This window comes from Grus americana, chromosome Z, assembly GCF_028858705.1.
Source record: "Grus americana isolate bGruAme1 chromosome Z, bGruAme1.mat, whole genome shotgun sequence".
NCBI classification, from domain to species: domain Eukaryota; kingdom Metazoa; phylum Chordata; class Aves; order Gruiformes; family Gruidae; genus Grus; species Grus americana.
Window position 1 is genome coordinate 85,604,863 of NC_072891.1, and position 24,323 is coordinate 85,629,185.

At 36.7% G+C, this 24,323-nt stretch overlaps 1 protein-coding gene across 3 annotated transcripts in view; it reads right to left on the reverse strand.

The window, feature by feature from the left end:
- Positions 1–24,323, reverse strand: part of FAM172A (family with sequence similarity 172 member A) — a 267,639-nt gene that overhangs the window by 200,086 nt on the left and 43,230 nt on the right. For all 3 annotated transcript variants that reach the window (XM_054810178.1, XM_054810179.1, XM_054810180.1), the window contains 2 exons: positions 13,963–14,028; positions 6,158–6,349 (listed from right to left, as the gene is read on the reverse strand). In XM_054810178.1, the coding sequence (XP_054666153.1) occupies positions 6,158–6,349; positions 13,963–14,028 (258 nt within the window). The remainder of the gene's footprint in view (positions 1–6,157; positions 6,350–13,962; positions 14,029–24,323) is intronic.

Genomic DNA, 24,323 nt, shown 5'->3' on the forward strand with positions numbered 1-24,323 from the left:
CCTGTCTTCTGTCAAGAGTTGAAATCATAAAGGAATAAGCTGTCGTTAGCAACCTCTCTCCAAACAGTAGAGCTGTCATCTCATTGTTTTCCTTTGCTGGCATGGGGGCTGGTGTGGGCTTACATACCCTGTCAGTTCAGTATTAGTCTAAGCTTTTAACCTTTTCTTGAATTTCTGACTCAATATTTATTAACTCCTATACGGCTTATTATGTATTATTATGTATTTTGTGATCAATTAGTATTGCTTCCAACTAATTATGCAACTTTGCCTTCCATCTGCTTGGTGATCAGTATTTCGAATCAGTATTTGAGAGATTATCACTTCCTCATGAAATATTTTAGAAGAAATCAAATATATTGGTTTTTAAATTCTCTTTCCAGAGTATGATGTATTTTATGCCAATTATATGTGACCAATTATTTAGTAGTACATTGTAATTTGTGTTTAGGTTTTCAGAAAGACCTAAAAACACCATCCAACCAGCTACGTAGCTTAAGTTTTCTTTATATTATCCCCACGAAAGTAGAAGCTGTAAATACAAGTTTTCTCTAAGAAGTACTTTACAGGCAATGTTATTTCTATGGTCTAACAGAATGAATAAAAGCAAATACATACACCACAGTCATAAAATTAATACTTGAAAGAAAACAATATAGCACATTATTGTCCATTTTAGTGAAATTTTCCTTCCAGTAAAATATTAGAATGCCCAAATATGATTATGATTACTCTGGCACTATAACTGACTGACAATAAATAAATGAAGTATTTTAACATCTTTCTGCAACATTATACATAAAAGGTATATAAATATTAGTATTCTGTGGAAGAACTGTAATTGCAGTGAAATGTCAGCTCTGGGTTTTTTTCCAGGAAGTGTCACTTGCCCATCTTATTGAAATTATGCTAAGCACGTATAAACTGTAAGACAAAATTTTAAATCTTAAGTTCCTAAAATATGATCGCTAGAATGAAGAGGATGCTGTCTAATGAGATATTCCCTGCTTAAAAGTGAGATGTAGAAGTTTTTCAGCAAGAATTGTTAGTGTAATTTAAACAAAGCATAATTTCTTGACAATGTGTAAATATCCACTTTTGAAACTGGCTGATTTTTACAAAATGGAAAGACCAAACTGTGTTACCATACCAGTTACTAACCAGTAAGGTTACTAAATCACATAAAAGTTATGGCAGGTAAATGCATTGCTGTTACACTGAATGATTTTGTTGTTCCATTCAACTGAGTTACAAAAGTAATGACATCTTATTGCATGCTGAAGAAAGTAACCACCCTCTGTGATTCTCCGTAAATATTACCAACCTGATAGTTTTATACAAATGATTTATATTAACATGAATGAATAAATCCAATATTCTGACCAAAAATATTCTTAAGAACAGAAATTGGTAAGAAAATGCAGTAAGAAGAGTAGGACAAACACAAGACAAAAATGAAACTGTTTTATCAGCCATTAAAGAACAATTTCCGTAGTTGATGCCCATCTCATGCAAACCTTTTTTCGTTTGTTCATGGAAAGTCAGATTTTTGGGTGCTGCTGCATTTTTTCTGAGTAACTCATCTAGGTTCTTTGAAGCCCCTCATTCTATTACCCTATGTGAAGTATTAATTCTCCTTCAAATAATAATAAAAATATCTAAGCTATCTTAAAGTGTGCTGAATTAGAAACCAGGCAACAATTCTTGGATGTTTTTTAAATTTTTTTTTTTTTAAAAATCGACTAACCGACAGTTGCTGTAGTTGAATTTTATTAGCATCCTTGGGACCACAGCTATCTCAGGTAACTAATGTACTGAACTTGCAAAGTCATGGAAAGCATCCACCAGTTTCTTTGTACTTGCGCAGTAAACTGATGTCCTCTTTAATCCCGAGAAGAATGGTATTAAATGACCAAACTCAGGTAAGCTGAGGTCCCATTTCCCCGTGGAACAAACTTCCTCTGTAAGCAGATCAACTTCAGCTTCTCCTTGCCTAACACTCAGCAGACTTTAAAGCACAGACTCCGCTTCTCCAACCAGTACCGAAGGAACATCATTGTATGGAGCAGGAGCTGACATTTGCACCCCTTCTTGCATGTTCCCCTATATCACTGGTACACCTCCCCACCGAATCTTTAGACTACCATCCATGTTGTTGCCACCCAACAACGAGCCAGAGAAGCATCCTCTTCTAACCTCCTCCTCCTCCTCAAGAGCCTGGTGACGGAGCCCCTGAACTACCTAAATGAAACCAGGAACATAAATCCTTAATTCTTGACACCCCAAGGAAATGCTTTCATCACTGAATTAAAGAATTTACCTCCATATCTCACCATCTCCTCCTGGCGCTGCTTCAGTCATTGTATATACAACAAAATAATAACTGATCTGAGACAAGCCTGACTCTACAGACAGTGCATAAGACATGTGCGCAAAAGGTAGAAGAGGCAGATTAAAATTCCTCTTCTAATTTACATTTATTTATTTATATAATTCAAATGCATTTATTTATATAATTTGCATTTATTTATTTAAAAAAAAAAAAAGGCAAGGAAAACCAAACCCTGAATCACTTCAGTGTGGTATTACCATTAAAAGTGGAATAGTCCCTCATTCCCAGAGGAGGGACTTGAACTCTCTCACACGTCAGATGACTGCTTCTGTCAAAAATCAGTATCTCCCACTGCAGAAAGTTTCAGCAGAAAAATTCTGTTTTAACAAAACAACAAACCTATGTCCTATTTATTTCATAACGTATTTATAGGAAATTGCCATCTTTTTTGTTTTAAATATCTTTATAGTATGTATTATAATTTTAATTAAGCCTTTCTTACAGCTTTACTGCTTTATATTATCACATTTGCCTTTTTATACTTGTTTTTCTAAAGTAGATCTTTTCCTACCGTCTTTTAACGTATTTACACATATCCGTCTCTCACATTCTATACACTTTTCTCCCTTCTCCTTTTCCTACAATCTGTTCTCTACCTTGACACTTGTTTGTTCTCTTCTTTCATATTTCAGAATCTCTTTTACATGATCAAGCTTGAATTTCTGAATTAATGCATTAATCTCACCTCTTCACATAAAACCTTGTAAACTATTCCCAACACCTATTACACAAAAGATTGAACCTACACAACAGATTTTGATATAGAAGATAGAAATATTACCTAAAGGAACCACCTAGATGAAAAGAAAAATCACACTTCTAGCTACTTGAACTCCACCAGGATACTTCTCCTTGGATCTTTTCTTTCCAATGTGTATCAGCCCCAAACCACTACAAGGAGGATAAATTTTAAGCCTTTATATTGCTCCCCTATTCCATACATGCTTTAAGAGAAAACTTTTTCATTTTTTTCTTGAAAGTGTTGTAGCAGAGAGAAATAGTCTCTTTTCTTTCCTTAACTTCCTGGTTAGGAGAGTAGTATCAGTTCATCCTGCTCAATCCACTGCTCACTGGTAACTTCAGCTTTTGCTTCCCTGTTTTCAGTTTTTCCAAGAAATGAAATGAAACTTGCTTGTGGTAGTCTCGTCACTCTCCACAGAGAGAAGCAATAGATAAAAAGATATGGGTTTGACCTACCTAGAGGGGTTTCTTTTTGTTTGTTTGTCTGGTTTTGTTTTAAGGAAAGCAGAGGTGATATTTCTGGACTAGTTTCTGCACAGAAGACATTTAAGCAGTACTTTCACCATTTATTTTTTTTTAAGTGAAAACCTACTCTCCAGCAAATGTTTTAAGCTACCTGCATATGTTTCACACTCACACCACATCAGTGGAATTTTCACATCCTAGACACTATTACATACTTCACACAGTTTATTAAAACAAAAAAATTTAAAAATCCATGATCTCCTGTCATCAGCACTGTAATCTTATACTTTGATAACGTCTGCTGGTTTCATTTAAGGATGAGACCTCTTCTTAGCAGAAACAGTGGAAGATCAAGGAAAATAATTCCTTAATGTGAACCAGCAACATTGCATGAGGAGTTACCACAATTTCCATTCAGGCCATTTACTGTCTAGGTCAGTTATTTTCATAACAGACAGAAGTGTCTAAATCAACTAGAGGACTGAACACCAGAAAAACCAGAAAAGGATGCAATTTTTATTGTTATTAACTAAAACTGGAGTCCTTATAGTCACTCTACCATAATTTCCTGTATTTGGAAGAGAAATCTATACGATCTGTACATGAAGTAGACACGATATCAGCACGTAGCTATCTATATTCTCTTTTTAGTCATAACATAATGATTTCAAATACATTCAGTGGGGTTCAACTTCCATAAAGCATTGCCTTATCCAACCAGATAGACGCCCAATTCCGACTACAGGATACAAAAATTAGTATACATTTAATATAATACAATCGAATATGATCTAATCTTCATTTTGCCTTAAAAAAAATAATGGCAAATAGTATGTGTTCTAAACATGTAGTACATTCACCAGAATTTTAAGATGCACAAAAAGGGAGAGTGGCTTTTAGAGTAGCTGGAATTACTGAGCTAAAGAGACCTATGAATTTAAAAACCATGCTAAGAAAGAAGTCAGTCAAAAGATAAGAGCACAAAGTCTGATGTCCCAATGTGATCAAATGATTAAATTTTTTAAAAGACATTTTTCTCATCAAGCTCTTTGGGATTTTTTCCTGTGTTTTTTGAAGAAGCATTCAAAATGCAGAAATACATCATCTGTTTTTAAGCACAATAACCATTTGAGGGAACAGAGATCTGATCTCTGTCTCACTGGCACAATCATTGCATAAAACAAAAATAACAAAACAGGAAAAGGAACTATAACTCTCCTCTACTAGACATCTCTTAAAGATTATCTGTTAATTTAGGGATAGTATCCCAGTCTTAAATGCTCAGCCTCTCATGTCAGCCCAGACAGCAGCATCTCAGAAAAGAACGAAAATGCAGGCATGTAAGCATTCTACGAAAATTTAAGTAGCTACAGCTCTTCGAGTTTCTTGGGAAAGGTTTTGGAACTTGCAGTCTAGAAATTAACCTCCTACACTGGACCTACCATAGACCTATATTACATTCAATAATCCTAAAGTACTTTTTGTTCTGCCACTGAGTCTTGATTTAAAATGAACAAAAACTTTATGTTAAAAGAAGGCAAGCATCACTTTTACAAGTCTAGGTTTCTTTTCCACACAAAGTGTAGTCTGGTGCTTTGTTAGTGGATTATACAAAACAAAAATAACTTCATGGCTCAATCTTTTCGTATGTTTTCTGTCTTTCATATGTTTTATAAAAAAAAAAGAAACCATGTTTGAAGAGAACCATTTTCTATATTGAATACTTTAAACCTAGCTGTAGCAAATTCAACTTCATTTAGCAAAACGAGTCCAATCACAGTGACAACACTGATATTTAGAGTGGAGCTTTACCTTAACTTGGTAAATCTCACAGAAATAGTGACTTTTAAATAGGCTTTTCTAATGTTTACTACAGGAAGTTTCATGTAGGTAGCTGGATGCAAGAGATGAATTACACCTACAAAGTTCCAATGTTAAAAACATTACACAAATCGTGCATTGTCTCTCACATAGATGTAAATGTAACAAAACAGTGTCCATAAAATGTAAATGTTTTTTACTGTCAAGTATTGATAGGTGAATCAGAATGAATCAGTATTCAGCGCAAAACTGAAAAAGGCTGTGCCTCTAATAAATTCAGTACAAGCCTAGCAAAAGAGCCTGCTGTTATCATGAAAGCTCATGTTATCATGAGATTGCAACAGACGTTGAGTGAAAATACGTACAAATTTAATGAAATGTAAAAGAAAACACTTCAAATAATAACAAATTTCTGTAGTGCCTTCTATTGCATCTCATTGCCTGCTAAGGGCTCTTGTCACGTTAGCTGCCATATTAAACTACATGGCAGTGCTGCCGCAACAACATGACATACAACTAGAATTTTTTTTAATGTAAGAGAGAAACTTGGTTCCATTTGAAAAAAGTTCTGAAAAAAACCAAGCAAGTATTCCCATCATAAATAAAATGATCATATAAGGAAATACTGAATGCTGTTTAACTAATTAAAACATCACAGATTTAGAGCTCTTCATACACAGGTACACACATACACAAGCATATGCACACACAATCGTACATACATGCACTTTCACTTACCCCAATAGCTCTCTTTATATATGGTATCTGTGTGCCACTGTCCAGATCTTCGTTAATTATAAGTCTCCTAGCCCACTGACCTGCTCTGACAACGCCATTACCATGAATTAGGACCAGTAGTTTGTCAGGATTTGTTAATGCATCTTCACTCATAAAGATAAAGCTCTTTGGTTCACTTTCAGTCGCATCAACCTGCAATTACAGACAACACGCACTTTTATGCATCAGTAAAATTTTTTAAAAGAACATCTCTAGTTATAAAGTTAGCCACCAAATTGATAGAAAAACTTCCACCATTTAACAGCTATTTGCATGCATATTATAAGGACTAATGTGTGCCCAGTACTAAGTAAAAATATAGCAAAAGCTAATACCTGTGTGATTTAACTTCAAAACATAAAAATACACCACAGTTTAGAACAGTAATCCAAGGGAGATTTAAACCAAAAAGGGGGTAAAAAGTATGCTAAAGCTTTGAATCATCAGTTGTTTACAGAAATTTACTGGCAAAAAAGAAAGTCCATAAAAGAACAACCTGTGGGAGGGGAAAAAAAAAAAAATCAAGTAATTTGTCACCTCTGATATGCCTGAAGCAACAATAAAAGTCTTACATAATATGAAAAAAATCCTAGAGAGTTCCATCTCAGCCACCTCAACATAAATACCCAATAAGCCACGTATGAAGCAGTATTGTAAATTTGTCTATTATAAATTTAATAGTGTAGGCCTAATAAAATATAGAAATCCAATTTGGGTCTAAATAATGGCTTCATTAAGAGTCCTGCACCTGGGTCAATGCTTAACTACTTTGCTGTAGGAACAGACCAACAACCAGCTTTGATATTCAGTAAACCGTAATCTAATTCTGATTTTTGTCCTTACTCTGGAGAGTAAAACAGCACTTTTTGTTCAATAAAACCAGAATTTCTATAAAACAGGTCTACACTTGGGTTAGCAAGCCTGGCTCAAGGCAAAAGAACTGTGCTGGTGTAAACACCATGATGGCAGACAGAAACATCGCGTCTACTCATTCCTCCCTTTCTACCATATGAATAGACAGAAAGGGAAGAACAGAACAGGCCAATCTCCCCATCCTACTCTCCCCCCCACGACCTGCACAGGCTAACTGTATAGCTGCCAGGAACAACCCTGGTTGCCTTACGCTCTGCGACAGCGATGAAAAGCAGGTGAGGATATGAGCCTTACGTTGAGACAGGAGGAATGGCTGTTTGCATTATGTCGGCTCCTCTCTCATACATGGGTATGTATTCTTAATTACCCTTACCTTTGGAAAAATTAATTCCGCGTGAATCTGCCAGACTTTTTTAATGCAAGTTCTTCTGAATATTTTTTTAATGAAGTCAATGAGGCCACTTGAACAAAAGGAATTCCTAACTAGAAGAATGGTCCTGCCTCTCTTTAGCACCTGCCATAGCGCTGAAGACCTTATTCCCTGCTCCAAAATGAAATAACAACTCATGTGCCTCAGCTTGTACTTTCTACACCAAGAAATGTACACACCTTCTCTCACATTTTGTGAGAAAATGGAAAACATGGTAAAAAACGCACTTTAGTGAAAAGAATTTAGGATATGTAAGTCCAACAGGTACCATACTGGAGCTACAGCCAGATCATGTTGCTGCTTCTGAAGTAGCAGTATTGATAAATTAAAAAATTTAACAATGCTCAGGTATAAAATCAGACAACACTAAATCTCGGATAGCACTTGGCATGATCTAATTGACTTTTGCACATAAACTGAGTACTTACAATACTGTAATTAAGAAAAAACATTGTGAATTTGCATTTCAGGCAAAGATATAACTTAGCTGTATGTTTTAGTATTATTCATAAACTAAATTTTTGTTTAGTATTTAGGAAAAGCTGGCGGTCAGTAATCATGTGTACTAGAAGATCTAAATAGTTCAAACTTCTGCAAATATGATAGTTTAAAAAAGTTATCTAACAAGATCGTAAAAAAATAACTCTTCATTCTCTTCCTCAAATTAATCACATTTGGAAACTTTTTTTCAAGCTAATTTATCTTCAAACATTAAGCAGTAATTCATTAGATCAAGCTTTCACTAAAGAACGTGCATAAAGGTCACTCCTGTGCGCAACGTAACTTTATTGACAAATCAACGTAGAATACCATTTAGTGCTAGACACACTGAACCCGCATAAAATAATTTCTATTTATTAGCCACTTTCTCTTCTAGACCAACTCATGAGCACTTATTTCTGATCCTTTATTTAAACACAAATTGAATAAATTCAGTAAAATACTGAACCTCAATTAGTTTAATTTAACAATTTGATTGAACATTGTTATTCACATGCAATAACAATCTTCCAGTAATCTGTAGCTAGAAATGTCAAATCAGTCTAAATTCCACTGATAATTTGCTGTTTAAAAGTACTGTTTAAAGTTTAATTTTCCTTTTCTCAGATTTATTTTTCCAATGCACAACTATACCTTCAGGTTTATGACTGTATGCAGTCATGGTGAATTCTCTGAGTTATGCACTCTACATACATTATGTCATTCTTAAGGTTTTCAAACTGAATTTATTGTTCCGTATGAGTTCTGTCTCAAATGAGCTATCACCCAATACAGTGATATACCAGTCTATAGAATACTTCAGCAGCATGCTAGTTAGTATTTTGCAGTTGCTATCAATATATAGGGTAAGATCAAACTATATTTGGAATCTAATCTTACTGATGTTCATGCTACCACATCGGCATTACAACTCAATTTTCAGTTCTTAGCCATTACCAACCCAAGATGCACGAGACCTGGCTGGGCTCTAGGGTTTTTTTTTATTTTGTACACTGGAAGTTTTTAAATTTAAAATCGAACATTGAATTTTTAAAGGGAACCCCTCCCACTAATATTTTTCTTATTCTGGTTAAGAAACAGAATAAAAATTATGAGCCTGGAGCCTCGAAACAAGTGAAACAGGTGTAACTTGTGACTGGAGGAAAGAATATGGCAAATAAACGGAACTGAAACTGAAAAGACTCACGAAGATTCTGAGAACTGTGAGCAGCTGTTGAAGAGAGAACACTGCTCAGCTGCTTTGCAAGATAAGAAGGTCTTCTGTAACATGGTTCTACATAAAGCTCGCTAACTCACTTGTGTTACAGTCTTCACAAGATCGAATATCCCAATTTATAATTTTTCACTCAAAATTATAAAAAATGAAAACTGCTGATCAATATCACAAGCAGCTAGTTAGCATTTGGTCATTACTACAACTAACAACTCACCTAAAATCAGCGGAATTTTTACAAAACAAGTATTGATGACTTGGGTAACAAAATAGCCAAAAGGAACACACAGCGGAGGTAAGAGACCATTGTTTCTCAAAGAAAAATAGTTCTTGGCTGTCTGGTAGATCAAGAGAACTACTGAATGAAGTTTTAGCTATTGAAGTGAAAGAGCAAAGCATTGATAAGTTAGAAGATTCTGCACAGTGAGACATTTCAGTGCCATTGTCAATAAAACATGTTAGTAATTATTTGAACTTCCATCTCAGGCCTTCCCAGAAGCTGTTAAAGATGCATTTAATTCAGAAGCACCCTCTATTTGTCCTCAACATCCAAAGAACAGCAAAGATCAATCACTGATTATGCCATTAAAACTAGAGAAATACAAAGACTTCATCTGGATAAAAAAATTGCAGTCTTCTTTATATTCATAATATAACCTTCAATGGAGCAGAAAATGAGAAATTTAAAAGAAATAATTGAATGGCTTCTCCCTGAATATGAGTCTCTTCATTTAAATCTTCAAGTCCAGTAGTATATATTGAACATTAAGAGAACTGCAATACTTTACAGTAACAATAATGCAATATCCATCTCAGCCTCCCCATGTAGAAAGAAATCTTCAGATTTAGGTTTTGACAGAGATGCTGATGTAATAAGATAATGGGTGAGCTTTCCTGATTTCCAAAATGCTCATTTTCATATCTGAAAAGAAACTTGCAAACAATTGTGTTCAAAACTGAAGCTGCTACCTGAGAAAACAAAATAAAGATAGCAAGTTGGACTTTGCACATGAGGTTGAAATTAAGAAAGATGAGAGACGTGAAATGCTGTCATCCTAAACCTTTGAAGCATAGCATTTCTGCACACTTCTAAAATCATGCTAAAAAAAAAAAAGTACTCCTCAACACATTTTTCATATATTCATTACACTGTCTACTTCATTATCGGCTAACAGAAAAAGGAAGGCCAATACACCAACTTTCAGATCACCTGTGACAAAACTCAGAAAAAACACATTTTTGTATTCACCCCTAAAATGTTCATATAGTAAGGTCATATTCATAAGAAGAGCCATCCTGGTCAGATCAAGGTCCCAGAGTCCTGTTTCTAACAGCTGGCTGAATGCTTAGGCGAACTGTATGAGAACAGAGTGGTTATAGAGTGATTCTTCCCTGGTTTTGGCAACCAGTTACTTTGGAGCCTCCTGAGCCACAGTTTATAACTGGACAAGCATGTACAATAAATAGTTCAATGCACCTATCCCACCTTAGATTTGTCAAATGGTTTTTTTGAATGCATTTATACCTTTCTCCTCGATAGTATTCTGTGGCGATGAGTTCCACAATATAATTGGGACGTATATGAAATAGTACTGCCACTCTTTCAGTACAGATCTCCTGCCTGATAATTTAAACTTGATGCCCCTTAGCTTCTCTATTATGAAAAAGCAAAAAACCATTCCCTATTCATCTTCTCTACACCTTTCATGATTTTATAGATTTGTCATATTCCTTCCTCAGTCATCTATTTTCCAAGCTGAAGAATCTTTGTCTAATCTTTCTTTGTCTGAAAAGCATTTCATGCCTGTGATCATCCTTGGAACCCTCCTCTGTATTTTTTTTTTTAATTCTTCATATCCTTTTTGATATGGTGTCCAGACTCCATGCAGTGTTCAAGATGGGGGCCCACATAATGAGTGGAATGACGATGTTTTTCTGTTTTGTTCTCAACGCCTCATAATTCCTAACATCCTATTTGCTTTGAGGGTTTTTTCACTGCCATTGAGCACTAACTGATGTTCTCAGAGAACTATTCACGATCACTCCAAGCTCTTTCCTGAGTTGTAATAGCTCATTTAGAGGCCACCATTGTGTTTACAGAGTGAGTTATTTTCCCCATAATTTCACATTTACCAGAATTGAATCTCATGTCATTTTATCGTCCAATCATTCAGCATCATGAAAATATTTCCCAACTCATCACAATCAGCTTTAGATTTAAGGATTTTAAATAATGTTAGAAAAAAACCCAGCAAAGTTTGTTAGCTTCTATTAATTCCTTTTTTCCTTTTATTCATAACTATGTCAGTGCAGACCTTAATAACACTGCACCAGTAACAGCTTATTTCATCTGTAAAATATGAACACCTTTTTTTCCTTTTAACCAATTATTAACTCATAAGGGTACTCCCTCCTCCTATGCCATGACAGTGGCTTTTTTAAAAGCATTTGGTAAGCTTGTTCACAGCTCGCTGGAAATCCATGTACTCTTTTACTGACAAGATCTTTCTTTTTCATGTCATCTCCGACTCCGTCAATGAATTCTAGCAGGTTTTTTAAAAAGAAACCCGTACTGACTTTTCCTTCAATATATTATTTCCTCCTGGTACACAGGAATCACTATGAATCACTCCTGGAGGCCCTTCAAAGACTATCACATTTACTCTTTTTCCATTCCTTTGATGAAAATAGCTGATTTCAGCAGTAAGTTACATACTAGTTGGCTGTTCTGCAGCTTCATATTTGACTTCTTAGTACCCTGGGCTTAAAAAACATCTCATCCTGGAATTTGATTATTGTACGACATATCAATTTGTTCTAAGATCTCCTTTACTGATATGTCAAATTTCAGACAGTTCCTCAGAATTATATCCTGTTTAAAAAAAATTAATAATATTCAAGTGTGGAAACTGGACAGATAACGTTGGAAAGAACCATGCTGGGTTTTCTCATTTGAGCTGAGCATTCCTTTTGCATGCAGCTCATCTATCACCCTCATCAGCTCTCTTTTTTTATTAGTCTTTACAGCTGTAACAAGCCCCTCAAATTCAGTTTTGGGTGACCTTACCGTGACTTTATATGTACCTTGCCAGCATTTATACTCTTTTCCGTTTTCCTCACTTGCACAGGAATTACTCTTGCTGCAAGTGGTCTCATCACTTCTATTAACCTCCTTTACTAGTTTAAACTGGCTTTCCTTGTGTTGTTACTTGGGAGTCTGTCAGTGGTGATTTAAACATAGCCTTTAAACAGATTAAATTTTTCACCTTCTACATACATTGTTTCATTTTTCTCATTTTTGTAGTCGTCTTCATAACCTATTTTTGTCTGTAGTGAAGGCTTCCTACACATAATAGTCATCACCAAAGAATGGTGCTCATACCTTGGGCCAAATTTTCTACGCTGCTCACAAATAAACAGCTGCATATATTTTGTGAGCTCTTACTTTGCCCCAAAATGCAATTAAACTATGACACTTTGCAGAAGCTGGAAATAATACATCTGAGAATAGTTTAAAAGTACTACTGACAAACTACATCAGTGCTCACTACGTAATACATGGCTTGAGGAAGTCTTTCAACACATTACCTGTCTGGAACATGGAGGTACTCCTTGGACCAAAACTGCCCCAACAAAGAAAACTAGCTGTCCAAAGAAGTTCCAGAGACCACGGCCAGCATCGCACCAGGCAGACTGCTGCCACGAACCCAATCCTCTTCTCTGTCTACGCAGGGAAGTCTGAAGCTGGGAAATGCTTTCTCCAGTCTCAAGTCTTGGGGCATCGGCACGGCTTACGTGGTTTAGCAGGCTGGGAGTGCAGAGGAGAGCTGCTGCTCCCCCTTCGACTGCTCCGTGGAGCTGCCAGCATGGCTCCTTCTGCCCTGACCAGGAGACACTGGCAAAGCCTGGCTGGGAAACCGTGAGTAGTTTGGGCAGGTTATCAAAATGTTCCTGAACCAGCACTCAGGGAATGGAAATGGGAATTGTGAAATGTTACAGAACTACTAAAGAAAAGGACATTTTCCTTCCTTAGCCCAAATGGGTTTTCCTTGACTGAATACGAAGAACTGGCTGAGAACAACAGTAATGCAAAAGCTTCTCAAAGACCATAAGAATCCTTTATGGTAGTGATGGAAAACCTACACGGTGCTGTCACACTACAGTCTCCACTACAGAATATAAAAATACCTGAACATCGTCATGGTATTGCATGTATTTACAAACACTCTCATACATGTTCTTTGGGGAATGCTTCATCGCTTCCAAGGGCTGACCAAACATTTTCACTAAGCAACAGCAACACCTCATATTACATACATGTTACAAGCTACTGAAAAAGTGTGTTTTAAAAAAATAGGCTTAGAGTAGTTTACTGAAACTGAATTTGAGTTTATTCCTGGCTGTAAAGGCGCATTTGTTCTCTACATCCAGCTGCAGAGATCTCATAATATTCACAAATACTTTTCAAAAAGCTTATGGTTCCTCTATCAAAACTACCATATTTTGAAAATTCTGGTATCTGGTAAGGCAATGAGAGCTCAGCTTTCAGAAATCAAACACATGAGAAGTGAGGTGGAACCACATCTCCAGATGCACGCACACGCTGCATGCCAAGGCAGTGTCCTGAGACAGCGCCCTGCACAGAGCGCTGGCACACCTTGTCTTCATCTGAATACTGGATTGAAGGCTCTGCTTTTTTACAGAGCCAAACAAACAACATCTTTGGGGGAAAATAAAATTTATGCTTACTGGGAGAGTTACTTTCTTCAAGTGGCATTCCTTTTCCAGTAGTTCATAAACGTATTTTGTAATGATCTGGAAGAAAAAAGAAAAAAAAAAAAAAAAATGCAACAAAAAGGTTAAGAAGAAATGCAGACATACAGTAAACCACACAGAAATTACATATCCAGGCAGATAACTTATAGGCTAGTTGGTTGAACTTCTAAGCGCTTGTATATGTTTTGCCACTTATCTGAATTCTTTACTATACCACTAATTATAGAACTTGAAGCACTACACAAAAAGGGCTTCTCTGTCCCTCAGAAAAGGCTGCTTGCCAGTACAAAGAAATTATAACTGTACCTGTGATTCCATCACGTGCTGCTGTGTGAATAATTATGTGCCTCAAAACTAAGGATTATAACCAATTAATATATACTCAGGGGTACAAGAAAGGCTCTCTTTTGCAAAGAAATACTTTAAAAGCATTTTTTCCATAAGCAGGACTCCTGAAACCCTCTCCCCTGCAGGTTCACTTCATGAGCTACACGGAGAGCAGATCTTTAGTCACCCTCAGCACAAGTTGCCTTGCCATTTCTATTCACTGAACAGGGGAGGGATGGGTCAAAGGTTTCTAAATAGAAGAAAAACCCTGACTGATTCCCCGCTATGGGGGAGTTTAAGTCTCTTGTCTCCATGTAGAAATAAAATTGAAATTTTAGACCTGAAACAAAAGGAATTATTTCAAAGAGCAACCAAAAAAAAAAAAAAATCAACCTAGTCATAATGAAGGACTTGCCGTCTCAAATATAACAAAGTTGTTCACACTTCAAAGGCTTGCCTAATATCTAGGGAAATTTATTTTCACCCTTATATATTTCAAGAAAAATGGAGATGCAGACATAAGAACTTTCTAACTATTATTAATTTGGGAATTAAGATGAGGAACAAACTAAAGCTCTTTGCCCATACGAGGCTGTAAAAATGGTTAGGAAGTAACTGCCTGGATTTCACTGGCTACAGGAGTTTAAAAAAAAAAAAAAGGCAGAAAAAGGAAAAAAAGACAAATTAAAGAGGGGAAAAAAGTGGTCATTAAGAGCCTCAAATGGTGCTTGCCTTCCCTTTAAAGCTCAGGGAACTATGTTTAAATTCCAGACAGGACAAGATCTAAGTCCCAAAGCATTAATCCAAAAGTATCTGGGTACAAACCCAGCTGGTATTCTTTAGTCCAGCCCCTCAAGGCCACAATTACAGCCAGCTGAACCCACAGCATATTAAGCCACAACAGAGACGTCGCTGTAACAAAGCTCTCAAGTGATGGCATCTTAACAACGCACTATGAACTGAGCAAGTAGGAGCCAGGGTATCATAAACTTCAATTTTAATTTTCCAAGTGCACAATTACCAAATAAAGTTTCAATGAAGTCCAAAAGTTTTCATTATGTACATGTGAGCAAACACAATATGCAAACGCTCGGAACACATTTGAACAAATTAGAGGTACTAATGAAAGCTAATTAAAAATGTTGGTGTGTGACCCTCCCTTCCTTTCACAAAACCCCCAAATCTTTATTAGGATTATGTGAATTGTTTGCTACCCTGCTCAAATATGGTTATTGACAGAATTATGTTCAAAAAACTTTACGGTTTTAAAGAAAGTAAGTCTTACTGAACATTACTATCTACAGGGAAACTGCATTTGGAGAAGGAATTTAGCTGTGAGCGATGAGTTGATTTAAGCCATGTTTATCCCCAAAGCAGTATGTTAGGAACATGCATACAGTGTAATTTTACCTTCAGGGCCAAACTTTTTATGGTTCACCGAAATCAAGTTCGGTGTAATGCCAACAAGTAAAGCAGTTAAGTTCCTGCAGTCTCAGATGCTGATGCTGTACAGACACTAAAATGAGTATAATGATAATATGGCCTCAAACATAGAAATTTTATTTTTCACTCTAAATCCAGGCATCTACTAACCGTCAAAAACCCTAAAAGACACTTGGAAGAAAAAAAAATTGGTATGAAGAAAATATATTTTAGACACCACTTGCAAAAATCTACCCTTTTTTGCAGCTATGTGTTTGTATCTATTTCTTCTATTCTCTCTCATCTATTTAGACTGTGATGTCTTCAGGGCAGAAGTAAACCTTTACTCTTTTTTTTTCTGCAGCCTGGTTCAATGGGGCTGTGATCCTAACCGGCTCTTTATGCAAAAAATAAAATAAAATAAATAGTGGTATCAGCCTTAAAAACAGGACTTATATCAGTAGAGCACTCTGTTACGGCAAAGACTTAAGCTAATGAATGCTTTTAATAAAAGTAAACATGAAGAAAGATATAGTAGGTTGGAGTCTTGGATGCAAAGTGTGAGATTATGATCCTCAGGCAGGTGAGCACCTGGATGGTCTCCATGGCCCAGAGAGACTTGAGGAAAAATTGCCCCAGTACAACATATAAGACCACAAGAGGGGTTTTTTGGCAGCAGCAGATCAAGAGGTTCAGGGATATCCTAGCAATGGCTGGTACGCTCTCAGCTGTAAAGGACAGAAGGTGATACGCAGAATTTCTCCAAGTAGCATCAAAGCCCAAAATTTCCAAGATTTGAAAACGTCATCCTAATGGCCAGGTTTCCTGCACTTAGCATGGATGTGCCCAGAAAATCTAGCAAAATCCTGTCCCATCTAGGAATATGGCTGCAAGTACTGAAAATACTACAAATCCAACATTACTTTGGGAATTTTATGCTTTAAATACTTCTTGTGATTTTATGCCTGATCTGCAATTTTGAAAAATTAACTTTTAAAATATCTTTTTTATAGGCATTAAAAAGAGAAGGGAACTGTGCTATACTATTTATATAGCACTAGCTAGACTCACTATTATAAATCCATCCAATTTAAATAACCACCACTTCTTTGAGTAGTATTAGCTTGTGCATGCTGGTATTTTATCCTTAAGGTCTGAAAACTCTTGTAGGATGTTGAAACGTGTCTTGTGACTTCTTGCACAAGAAAGTGAGTATGGTTACACCCTATAAACTCGCCTGGACTAATCATCAGTCACATGGTTGCTTATGACCACAGGTACTTAGTGACTGAGGCCGTTCAACCCAGACAAGTGTCAATAACTCATCCGGAACTACCAAGCAACAAATTGTTCGGTACAAGCCATTCTCAGGTCAAACCACAACACTTGCTAAGGAGCCCTACTCATGTTTCTCATACTAACCTGGGATATTCATGCTTTTTCTAAGGCTCTTGTAACTCATAAGGTATGCCAACACCATAAGCAGTATGCTGCATGGAACTTCAAGGTAATAAGGTTGCCTTTTCAAAGTGCTAGTGGCCCCAAATATAATACCTATAAAGTTCAACAATCTTATGGATATGTGGCGGATAGAACTAAGTCATGAACAGTGATCCTTCATATGGATCCAGAATGTAACTTATTTTAATTACAGAGAAATTAAATTTAATGACTTGGATGGACAGCAGAAAGGAAAGAGACAGAGAAGACCACGGAAAAAAAGAGAAACACATTATCATATGACAGAGCGGAGATTTTACCCTTGCATTGCTAAATATTCTGCACAATCGTGGCCACAACTATAATGCTGCATGCAGTCTGCAGAGCAAAACCGAAACTCCAGGTGGAAACATAGTTCTGATACACAAAACTCTAGTACACATTAATTGGTAAGGTCTTATGACTTCATGTGACTTGCATCCTTGTAAGACTATATTGTTATATAAGATATAGATAAGAGGACTTTCTTCAGGATTGTTTTCAATAACCAAAAAGTACTGAAAAATTCTGTTAGCAGCATAATTTGTAAAATCTTTGCAATACACCATCCTGAAGCTACATGATCAGTACCTGCATACAACTATGAGAAAAGTGAAGTTAAAGACTAAGAGCCATTGTGACCAACGTGTTTAAAGTTACAGGTACTGAAGCCCAAACATGATTCTAAGCAGAGACGAATACCAAAGGGACTCTTCAGTGCACTAAGTATCAGAGGTGTTTAAAGAGCAAAAGTCTGGAAAAGAGGATGAACAAAAGCACGCCCATAAAGAAAGAAGGCAACTCCAAAATAACTCACTTCAAAATAATATACCCCCATTTTAAGTCTGTAAGAAAGTGGAAGAAGCCTTCTAACACGTATGAAAAACGTCAAGAACCAGCATGGCACGCATGAGGAACAGCAGAACTGCAGCTGACCCATGGGTGAACTTTTTCTTGACAGAGATAGCCGGGTATACAGACAACAGATCATAACTCAGCGACTTGTTTCATAACACCTACATCCTAATCCAGAGGAGCTGCTTCAGCACATACCACATCAAAACCCATGCTGGGACGCAGTGAAGTGCACTGAGCCTTGCTCGTCGAGCCCCCTCCCTGCTGTGCTTTACAACCCAAGTCCTCTGAATTCTCTTTTTTTCCTCTAAGCGTGCTCCCACTTTCAATACCAACCACGGGTACCTCTACCCACCACCAGACTACGTATACAAACAGAGCCATGGACCTGCTGCAGAGGGAAAAAAAGAAAAAGACAAAGTAAATTACTCAAACTTGCAAAAAGCTGTCTTAAGAGTGAATTCTCTGCTAAAAACATATTTAAAAAAATGGCATTGGCCCATGTGATTTGTGGCCTTTCGCTTCTAAACCGGCACCTATCAGTTGTCACTGGAAATTACTACCATGCAACGAATGTTCATCGATTTACAGCAGATGTGAGGAACCCTTTGGTTACCGCAAACCACAAAGTATCTTTGAAGACAATCTAATGCCACATGTCCTTCTCTTCTCCCATATGTGCATCCCTCAGGACCAAAACGCCAACAACCCTGTCAAATGGTTGGTGTATGGTTAACACATGATAAAGAATAAAGCACATGTGACATGACAAAGGAGAAAGCGCATGTGAGCAGTTGACACTACAACCATTCACATGCCAGAAGATGGATTACAAGACCTTGGAGAAAGGATAAGGGAGTGCAAGCTTTTAACCCACGTTGTCCACACCATTGCCTGCTCCTACACACTTCTAGCAGATTTCTGGGAAAAAAGGAAACAGAGTAAATTACTGGTTAAATATATTCTTCTGGTGGACCAGATCCAGCTGGATGGATCTGAGATTTCCCACATCATGTTCCTCATTCACAGCTATTCAAAACACAAACAGAACCCCATCACCACCATTACTACTCTTGTTACCACTTTTCACTACTCCAAGGACTAAATGCGAATGGAGACAGAACTACTCTCTCAAAGTTAGCAGAGGCTACTCCCCATCAAGAGTGAGATGTGCTGGCAATGAAACACTTACTCAGTGGATAGGAGGCTTCTGCCTCCAAAGATGTCAACTTGCGAAACAACACTCCTTAAACACCTTATCGGATCACTTGTTTTCATTAATTTTTAAAGACAGTTCTCAAAGTACATGAAAGTACAGAGAGTGAGGGAATCTAATGGCAATAATTTTGCTGGTAGTTTTTTATTAGTGGCCAGATAGAATAATAATAGATATTACTATAGATAGATTAGATAGTATTATATCTAGATAGTATTATATATAGATATCTATTCTATCTGTAATATAGATATTACATTTTAAATTAAGGATATTGTAGCTAATAAAATGTTAGGTGCTATGGCATTTTCCTTCTTGCTTGACCTCCTTTTTTTTCTTAAGTCGTATCATAAAAAGGGTTAGTACATTATTAGTGTCATTAGTAGTTTATTATTCCTCTATTAACCTTATGAGGTAACTATACTTTAACTTTAGTTTAATCTCCCACATAAACATATGATACAGAAAAGAAGAGAAAAGAAGAAGGGAAAAATCACAATTAAAAATATTAGTGAAAAAGACTTGCTCAGAAACCACTGAAGTCTGCCCGTCTCTACTTCTACAATAACTTGCTCGGACATAATTTGCTATGCTTTCAGTTCAAATAAAGAAAAATGCAAGTTTTTTTATTTTTCTTTAGAGAATGGGGAGACAATTCAACCTTAGGTTCACTTGTCAGTTCTGGCCCTGTGACAGAACTGCACTTAAAATGTGTAACAGTAGAAGATTACCACTTTGCCTGACAATTCCACGTATAGACCAAAATCATTTGCCTTTGCGTTTTTTCCTAACGTAGTATGTTCGAGTTGACTTAACACAGTACGGCAAGAGATTCACTGTCAGCTCCCCAGACCTCTAAAATGCTTTCAACCACCAATTCAGATCTGACATAACAAGTTATAACCTCTTGAATCTAACTTTCCCCCAAAAATGGATCTTTCGTGGGCATAGAAAGGACACTATTTTCAAGTAGTTTAAATTCAGCCTCAGAGATTCAGCCCCTCAGCACTACTAGTATTCTCTAAGAACTTCAAGGCAATGTACACAGGTCGGAGGTTTTATCACTAATCTTAAAAATAAACAAGTATAAACCACTAGAAGCAATGCCATCACGAGTAATGGATTTTCTTGTTTTACAAGATTCATCTCCTCATTGGTAATAAGCACTTTAACGCAAAAAGAGAAAATGAGCACGTGAAGGAAATAATCCTTATAACATGCAGTAGTCTACCCACAACTTCTTCCTCTTTGCAGCGTAAGAGCAATAGCGTTCAGCGAAACAAATGCAAAATGAATTCCAACTGACTGCCCTGCGGCAAATCTCAAGTGGTGGGACTGACCCGAGGCTTGCTACCGTGGCTGCCATTGCCTTGGTTGAGTGAGCTTTATTTTGACCCTCAAGTGACAAACCTGCCAATAAGTAACAATGAGAGATGCAAAGGAACTTTTTGACATACTGCTCTTGGACACAGACTTACCTAAGAACTGGGACAAACAAAAAAAAAAATCCACCATCACTATGCCAGAACAAAAAATCCTAAAAGCTGAATGGACTTTCTAAAGGCTCTGTTCACTGCAAGATAAAAAAAAAAAAAAAAAAAAAAACAGAAAAAAAAGGGGGGAAAAAATCAATGGCATTTTAAAAATCCACAAAAGACCTCACTTGGATTATAGTGTGGGAGAACAATTCATTAAGATGGAATTGACATTACCTCTAAGGGATTTCTTGCATTTTCTACTGAAAGCAATTCAATTCAATCTTAACACATGGGTGTGATATTCTGGATTCTGAGTTGACTGATCACAAATAGGATCTCAAGATCTTTTGAGAGAATTAAATGAAAAACAACAGGGATTTGTCATGAATGCAGCATATACTGTTGATGGGATTTGACCCAATGTTTTGTTACATGGTCTTTGCTGACACCTGTTGGTTTATTTTTTGTTTTTCTTCTTTTCCTTTCTAAGAAAAGGATCTCTAATTCTAGAAATCGCTTGACAATTACTTGGTTTCAGAAATGGCTTAATTACATAGCCTATTTTATGAAAATTCTCAATTCTTTTTAAATATGCATACATATACATATATATGTGTTAGTACTAAGCAGAGGCTTCAAGCACCTTGTGCTAGAAGCAATTAAACATCAGCAGAAAGCATGACCTCTATCCCCAAGCTGAGATAAGAAACAAAACGATGAAAAGATTGCAAAACAAAGAAGAAAAGTAAAAAAGCCCAAAGAGTAACCGAGGAACAAATAGTAATGAGGCTTATAAACACGTTCTAATATTCCAATTCCAGAACTAAAACTTCGGATTGTTATCTCTAAATTTCATAGTAGAAATGAGTTATGAAAAGTGATCTGGAAAAAAGAGCAGTAGCAGTTTTGATTATTCCAACTATTAATGAAAAAAATGTAGTTTAGGTGGAGAGGTGGTGCTATGCAGTTTTGAAAGGTTAAAAATCCATGCCAAACCCAACTGACATATCAGATTAACATAGTTAAAGCATACCAGCTTTTGTAGTCACAGACAAAAAAGTCAGTGATGTGTCAAGCATCTCATTTCGCCACCTTTGATTCCTCAGCAGAAATGACCAGATAAATATTCACAGATGGACTGAAGGCTTAATTTTATGTAAATCCAGAGTAGAGCTCAAATTAACACCTTCTTTCCATAGCAAGATGTCTTAACCATTTTGCCACCACGCTCCAGAACAGTAGTGGGTCAAAATAAATTGGATTTACATAAATTTAGCTGAAAAGGGCCATGGTGCTGACCGTTAGCAGCGTTTCTTTTTTTCTTTTCTTGGCACAAACAGTAGTTGATACCCTCAGGAACACAAATCACAAAAATGTTTATAGTTTCACTATTAAATAATACCTGCGCCTCTTTTTCAGTAGGTCAAGTAAACCAAACAGATCGCACTGGGGTCATTAAGTCGTCGCATATTTAAGCGGGAAACTCGGGACCCTCATTTGCTTTGAGTAACTGACAAAAGCCAGCACTTAACTTCTAAGAGAAATGGCTAGCTTTCTTTCTGCTTTTCTAGTCTATGGTTATGATACCTAGTACTCTGAAAGAAACTTCCCCTTAAGGAGAGAAAAACCTGCCCTGAAGGCACTGTCTCTTCTGGGGGTACCAAGCTGAAGGTTAAGAAAACACCTTGGACATTGATGAACCGTTTTCTATTCTTTTTCCTCACCGCTTCTCAAGAAAAGATTTCCTTTTTCTATTCCACATGATTGAGCCCATCTAACCCAGCCTTGTGTTCTGCTGGCAGGCGAACTCAAAGAGGGAGCAAACTACAAAAAACCGCAGGTACGGCAAATGCCAGGAGAACTTTCGACCAAGAGGTAAGGAAGTTTGCTTCATACACGACAAGTAAAATCCTGACACTTTTGCTCTTGTATAAACTACAGGAAATCATTTAAGAATGAAATAAATTATTATTTAAAATGTCTTCATTAAATCAAATTTGGAAAGGTTATTTTTTTCTATTTTATTTTTAAAACAATCCCCCCCAGGAAGAAATATTCTTGGTAACTGAGGTTTATAAAATAAACTTCATAGCCCATACCACATCACTTATAATAAGAGGACAGTATGTAAGGACATTGTTAGTTGCTCATGAATATTTATGTTGATAATGTCCGAAAAGCATAGCAGATCCTTTCTTCCTATGAAATTATGACTGAAAACCTCATGGAGCCAATCACGCAGCACACACATGTCCAGAGACAGCACATCAGCATTGTACTTCTCATTAAGCTATGTGGGCACAAGTACTGGGACAAGAGGAAAAACAGCTAATAGTGAAGCTCTGTACACTACCATCGACCGTGTTTTAATGAATTTTACCTATAGAGTTTGTTTGGGAAGGAAACGCATTTTTCTCAGTCCAACTGACAAGATACAGTCCAATTACCTATAAAATTGCTTAACACGATAACGATTAAGAAGGATCACAACAATTCATGATTTTATGCAAACTTCAAATAATAGATTGTGTCTTTGACCTTCTACTGCATACAAATATGGTGAGAAGAAAGGCTTTTTTGTTGTTGTTGTTGTCAAATGGGGCATTTAGCAAGCTCTAATAGAAATTTTGCATTAAAACAGTATAATAGTTAGCATGTCCAACCAATTAAGCAGTTATTTCTAAAAAGTCTGTGAACCTATGAAACAGCCTGAGTCAGAAAATACTGTGTAAAAGCCTGTTCTGGTGTCCATTTATAAAGCACGTGGCCAGGACTGGTTCATGCTCATGCTGGCGAGCGTCACTTTCCCACCAGCAGTTTGCATGATGGGATCCTTTGCTCTTTTGGAGGGGTGGGGCATGCAGAAGAATAGCCATGTTTAATTAAACAAATGGTTCAATACAGTAGTCATCAGTAATAAATACATCAAGTACAAAGTAATGACAATTCTGACTGCAGAATGGTATCAAAATATTGTCTGAAAAGGAAACTTGTTCCTAACATCCAGTTTCCGTAATTTTTGTAGTATTTCATAGAAACATTAAGTAGGTAATTTTATCATCTACATGCAGATAAAGAAAAAGGATATCACCAACAGCGAGCAGCGTGCTTATGTGCAATTTATAATTACACTGCAGCCGCTAACCTGGAGAGCTCTGTGCAGAGTTCTGTGTTTGGTGAAAGAGTATTATAAAATAGAAAGACACATGAAAGACATTTTAGATTCATCATATATCAGATAAAATAAAGTGAACACAAACAACAGTCAAAAGAATCAAATGAAAAGCTGAGATCAGGAATCAGACAGATTTTTGCCTAAAAGCAACTTATTCTATGACAAGAGAATTTGGTACAATTATCTCTATGCCATGAGAACGGAGCAGAGAATCTGCATTGAGGATGACCTGCCCTCCATCAAATGCAAACCCGCATTTATTGCTCTAACAACACGCGGTGCTGTGCTCACATACCGACTGCGCGTCTTCATCACCACCTCTATTGTCAGTCAATAACCTGGGCAACGGGCACGCAGGCCGACGGGCGCTCTCCCTTTGTTC